The sequence below is a fragment of the Camelina sativa genome, chromosome 14 (assembly GCF_000633955.1).
Source record: "Camelina sativa cultivar DH55 chromosome 14, Cs, whole genome shotgun sequence".
NCBI classification, from domain to species: Eukaryota; Viridiplantae; Streptophyta; class Magnoliopsida; order Brassicales; family Brassicaceae; genus Camelina; species Camelina sativa.
In genome coordinates this window covers 12,763,906-12,769,624 of record NC_025698.1, presented here as the reverse complement: position 1 = coordinate 12,769,624, position 5,719 = coordinate 12,763,906, and the positions used below count along the sequence as shown (strand labels likewise).

The following is a 5,719-nucleotide window of genomic DNA, read 5'->3' as shown; positions in this document are numbered from 1 at the left end:
TTAATCATCTCTTTCTTTCCTTTGACGAGGTTGGTTGAGTTGCACCAAACTCGGAAGATAAGAAGATGAGCACACAAGAGGGGGAGGGGGACAATATAAATCCGAAATACGCCCGGATATGCGACAAGGTATCCCGAGTTTGGAAGAGTCTCCGAAAGTCACAGATTTAAAATATCCATCTTTTCCTATGATAAAAGCTTTGTAGTACGGAGCGGTCTTGGTTTGTAGAAACCTGTCAACATAGAAAACCGCAACGAATTTCTCTTGCTCGTCAAAGAAGAAGCTCGCAGCTGGAAGTCCAAACCGAAGAGCTTTGAGTGCAAATGGTGTCATTTCCACTCTCGAAAACTTGCTCCAAGAAAGAGTGTTGGGCTCGGTCGTAGTCGTGATCCAAATTTGTAATAATATGTTAGAAAAATTCAGATATAGCACCATGAGCTGCTCTTCTTTAACACATGAGAGGTCCACACTGTCATTGGTGTTAGAGTTAAACGGAAGAGGCAGAGGCGGTCCAAATATTTCTTTTGTAAAATCAAAACAAAGTAAGAAATCTCCGCGATTTTGTATCCATGTATCTTCATCAGGCATTTGACTAGACAAGTTAGGTCTTCTATATCTTGGTCTCCAAGAAAATCTGAGTATGATCTCATGAGCAACCAAGTAGAAATTTCCCTTCAAAGACACGCAGCGTTCAAGATTCAATATTTTCCTGTCGGGAGTAACGTCTAGAACCCTCCATAAACTAGAGCGAAAGTCGTAGATTTCGTACCTCAAATAATGCTTCGTTCCATAATATTTGTAATTATCCACAATCCTCAATATTTTATGGTTATGGTTGATGTCGTATCCTAGAACATACTTGTCCCGCTTGTGGAAATTTGTTATGGATGTGATCCACCTTGTTTGACCCAAATAAGGGTTCCACACAATGAGCCTCGACCTCGACTTGTCTACGCATAACAATAAGCCGTCACAATGATACATTTTATATATGTCGACTTGATTAAGTAGATCTACCTGTTTTATAGACAGATCAAGCAAGTCTTCATCATCCTTACCGTTGTTTTTGCGGCAGATATGAAATCTTAATGAACAAACTTTAGAATCCATGGTCACAAACCCTAAAAACTGCTCCTTAGCCGATCCTTTACCCAAAACCCAATCATTAGTTAAACCTTTCCACAACTTGCAAGTAGATCGTATTGCTCTCACTGATGTTATGGGAATCTTGGTAAATATCATCCCTACTAATTCTGGTGGAAGATCGCACATCCTCGTCATCCTCCTAGGTTTATTTCAGTGAACGCTGTAATAGAATCTATGTATTGATAATTAGGGTTTTGTCTTTAGTGTGATATATATATCATTCGGTTCCGTATTCAAAAAGGAATACTCTTTTCCTTTTCCTTTTTATTTTAGAAAAATTACTCAAATGTTATCCAAAAATTGGTTTATTACTCATATCTATAAATCTTCTAAATATTATTCAAATGTTTAGTGTCATTGGTGTAATTACAATTTACCCCTTGGTTTACTTTTTCGATTTTGAGTAAAAAAAAAAAAAAATACACATCAGCAAATTAAAATACACACCATTTTCGATTTTCCACATCACTAAACAGTTTTTTTTTCAGAATCGACAATTGCTTTTTCTTGTTTATATCAAAGAGGAAAACAAACAGTTTCCACTGTTCATAGCCCAAAAAAAAAACACCTCTCTCTCGTTGATTTTATTATCATTGTTCTTGAGCAGACAAATAAAAAGAAAAGCCTCTTCGTTTGAATCCCACACACAGAGATCTAATTATTGTTTCCCGTTGGTAAAGGTTAAGACTTTGTTCTCTCTCTCTCGCTTCTTAGAGTCGTTTCATATTCCCTTTCAATTTTTTCAAGTTTTATGTAACTGGGTATTTCTCGTTTACTATCTAATACTATACGATTCTTGGTCTGAACTTGTAAACTATTCAACCCTAATGCCTTTTATTCACAAATAAATACACCTTACTTAAAACGCTTAGTTACAAAATATTACAATAGACCAACGCTCGTCACTCCTTTCTTTCCTCTCCCAAGAGTTTCTTCATCCCTTGCGATACAAAAAATATCGGCTGTTTCGATCCAAAGGTACGTTTTTTCTCCTAAAAATCGTCAAAGTTGGATGCTTTTTGATGTTTAATCTACTGGGTATTGCTTCAAATCTCAATCGACTTTAGAAAGAGAAAAAAAAAGTTGAACAGATTTGGCGTAGATCTTTTAGTTATCGATACGTTATATCAATAGAAACGTATATCTTAATTTTGGTATTATCGATCTTAAATCTGCTCTAAAAAGATTGTTTTTCTCTTGTGGGGTCTGATTCTGCAATAAATTTGGTATTTTTGATTCGATTGATACTCTCTCTTTCTCTCTCTGCCCCAATTTTGAGTTTTTGATTCGTAACGTTTTGAAAACAGATGAGTGAAGAAGGGAACGAAGACCAGAAGCTGCAGCGACCTGCTCCTCGTCTTAACGAGAGGATTCTCTCATCCTTGTCAAGACGTTCTGTAGCTGCACATCCATGGCATGATCTTGAGATTGGTAAACAAAATCATATCTAATTCAGTTTTTTTTGCATGCTTTTTGTGTTTTGTATTTTGGGACTAATTCATAATTTATATGTAGGACCTGGAGCTCCACAGATTTTCAACGTGGTAAGTTTCTTTTACTGTTTTGAGAATCTTGTTATGTGATGGATTCTTGAATTATTTTGTCTTTGGATGATGATGATGATGATTAGGTTGTGGAGATCACAAAAGGAAGCAAGGTCAAATATGAACTTGACAAAAAGACAGGACTCATCAAGGTTTGGTTATATATCAAGATCAATCGTTATTGTCATATATCATAACGGTTTTCTTACCGCAAAGTCAATAATATATTTGCATTATCTCTCATTCAGGTTGATCGTATTATGTACTCATCAGTTGTGTACCCTCACAACTACGGTTTTGTTCCTCGCACATTGTGTGAAGACAATGACCCAATTGATGTATTAGTCATCATGCATGTATAATTTATTTTCTTGTTTTCTTATAGTATGCACCAAACATTTTATATATCTATTAACAAATTTATTATCTTTGTGTAGGAACCTGTCCTTCCCGGTTGTTTCTTGCGTGCCAGAGCCATTGGATTAATGCCTATTATTGATCAGGTATTTCTCATTTACTCTCTAATACCATACGATTCTTGGTCTGAACTTGTAAACTATTCAACCCTAATGCCTTTTATTCACAAATTTGATTGAGAAGGGTTTTAAAGTGAGACACTTTTGATGCTTGTTGCTTAAAGTTTTGATTTTTATTGTCAATTGGTGATATAGGAAGTGCTTTTATTCTTTATCAATTGGGTTTTTGGAGAAGCAATATGAGCTGTGTGATTGGATTGATTTTATTTAAACTAGTTGTGTTCTTCTCTTTTGTGAGCTTCGTGTCGTTTCAAATTCTCAGTTAGTCTTTGCTGAACTTGTCGTTTCATATTCTCAGTTAGTCTTTGCTGTCAATGTGAGTGTTGAAACCGTGAAAGTGGATGTTAGTTGTATCCTTATTCTTCTTTTTATGTTGGAGGTTGCTAATGCTTTCGTTTCTTAAACCTCTGCTTCGAGTATAGTTTCACTTTAGGATTGACATTATGAACATGCTTCTATCATCATATGCTCTGAGATTTGAATGCATGTGATTATGTATTCTTTCTTTGTTTTCCGTAATTACATTATGAACATGCTTCTATCATCATATGCTCTAAGGAAGATGATGACCATTACGATAGTGACTCTTCCAGTGGATCGTCTGCTTACGAAGAGTTTCTTGACCAGAATCAGATTTAAAATAGAATTCAAAAATTTTGTTTCCTATAAATTTTGTAAAGCGTTGCACATTATTATTATACCATCACGTTTACACTCTTTAAAGATAGTTCGTGACTATGCTCAGTTCGAGATGAATTGTACTTGGGTATGTAAAACATTGGTTTTTCTATTTTCAAAGTTATGGCTGATTTACGGTTAAGTTACGGATGAGTTATATACTTCACACGACTGAGTTATGAATTACAGAGTTATGAGATATTAATACGTATTCTTCTTTCTTTCGTGGTTCTTTCGTTCGGTCAGATTCCTAATAAATTATCTAATTAAAACGTCTCTCGATATCACAAAAAGTGTTGTTGGAGAATCGCGAAAAATCACACATAATAAATACGTAAAGTTAGATTTTCTCACAATATATTATTCAAATTAATTAAAAAATTTGAATTCGAATTGCGAATAAAAGAAATTAAAGTATTTCTCAAACAATTGACTGATATGGCTGAGTTATCGACATAAACGGCTGACTTATGAAATATTTGTAAATTAGAATTATTATAACTCAAAATTAAAATATAAAATGAAAAAATGAATATTACAATCATTATAAGCAATAAAAAGTAATAATTATAGACAAAGATTGATTTTTACACAATCTGATCAAAATATGTAAAACATTCAAAACATGACATTTAGGGGTTAGGGTTAGGGTTATGGTTAGGGTTTGAGGTGTAGGGTTCATATTTCTAACATTATGGGTTTTAATATAACAGTTTGGTTTTGGTTATATTGTGTTTGGTTTAAGGTGGTAATTTGGATATACTAATATAATAACCATTTGAAAATTTAAAATTTTTTGAAATTACTTTTCGGTTATTTCCGGTTGTAGGTCGGTTAGATGAATATATAACCATAAATAATCCAAATGTTATCCAAATTAGGTGGATTAATTTAATATAACCGATAGCAAGCCGAATATAACCGTAATTAACCGAAAATAATGGAAAAAATAGTTTCTGGTTCGGTTCGGTTTGGTCAGTTATTTATTCATTCTAATTTGAGAATTGACTGAGTTATGGTAAAATTATGGCTGAGTTATGCAATGAATATATTAATTTATTATATACCTTCTCGAGAATACAAAAAGTGTTGTTGGAGAGACGCAAACAATAATTATGTTTATTGTTAAGAACCACACGCGTAATAAATAAGATTTTAGCGATTTTTTATTTAAAAGGAATTCAAAATTTGAATTTGAATTTTTAAATTTTTTTTTAGTAAAAGTATTTCTCAAACAATTGACTAATATGGTTGAGTTATCGACATAAATGGCTGACTTATAGAATTTTTGTAAATTAGAAATATTATAACTCAAAATTAAAATATAGAATGAAAAAATGAATATTACAATGATTTTAAGCAATAAAAAGTAATAATTGTAGACAAATATTGATTTTTACACAGTCTGATCACAATGTGTAAAACATTCAAAACAAGACATTTAGGGGTTAGGGTTAGGGTTTGAGGTGTAGGGTTCATATTTCCAACATTATGAGTTTTAATATAACAGTTTGGTTTTGGTTATATTGTGTTTGGTTTAAGGTGGTAATTTCGATATACTAATATAATAACCATTTGAAAATTTAAATTTTTTTGAAATTACTTTTCGGTTATTTCCGGTTATGGGTCGATTAGATGAATATATAACCATAAATAATCCAAATGTTATCCAAATGAGGTGGATTAACTTAATATAACCGATAGCAAGCCGAATATAACCGTAATTAACCGAAAATAATGGAAAAAAATATTTTCCGGTTCGGTTCGGTTTGGTCGGTTATTTCGTCATTCTAATTTGAGGATTGGCTGAGTTAT

At 32.9% G+C, this 5,719-nt stretch overlaps 2 protein-coding genes across 2 annotated transcripts; one reads left to right on the top strand and one right to left on the bottom strand.

Moving 5' to 3' along the window:
* Window positions 1–1,281, bottom strand: LOC104743527 (F-box/kelch-repeat protein At1g24800-like). Its single transcript, XM_010464596.1, has one exon. The coding sequence runs from the start codon at window positions 1,279–1,281 to the stop codon at window positions 1–3; it is 1,281 nt and encodes a 426-aa protein (XP_010462898.1).
* Window positions 2,439–3,865, top strand: LOC104743526 (soluble inorganic pyrophosphatase 1-like). The gene is made up of 7 exons (XM_010464595.2): window positions 2,439–2,577; window positions 2,662–2,690; window positions 2,777–2,842; window positions 2,939–3,046; window positions 3,128–3,193; window positions 3,525–3,569; window positions 3,785–3,865. The coding sequence occupies exons 1-7, from the start codon at window positions 2,454–2,456 to the stop codon at window positions 3,863–3,865; spliced, it is 519 nt and encodes a 172-aa protein (XP_010462897.1). The 5' UTR covers window positions 2,439–2,453.

What these genes read in the sequence shown, in the direction of transcription:
- LOC104743527 (XM_010464596.1), bottom strand. Translation starts at nt 1,281, where the DNA reads ATGACGAGGATGTGCGATCTTCCACCAGAATTAGTAGGGATGATATTT.
- LOC104743526 (XM_010464595.2), top strand. Translation starts at nt 2,454, where the DNA reads ATGAGTGAAGAAGGGAACGAAGACCAGAAGCTGCAGCGACCTGCTCCT. An exon ending in AAAAGACAGGACTCATCAAG is followed by an intron (nt 2,843 to 2,938) that starts GTTTGGTTATAT and finishes TCTCTCATTCAG; the next exon opens with GTTGATCGTATTATGTACTC. An exon ending in TAATGCCTATTATTGATCAG is followed by an intron (nt 3,194 to 3,524) that starts GTATTTCTCATT and finishes TCATATTCTCAG; the next exon opens with TTAGTCTTTGCTGTCAATGT.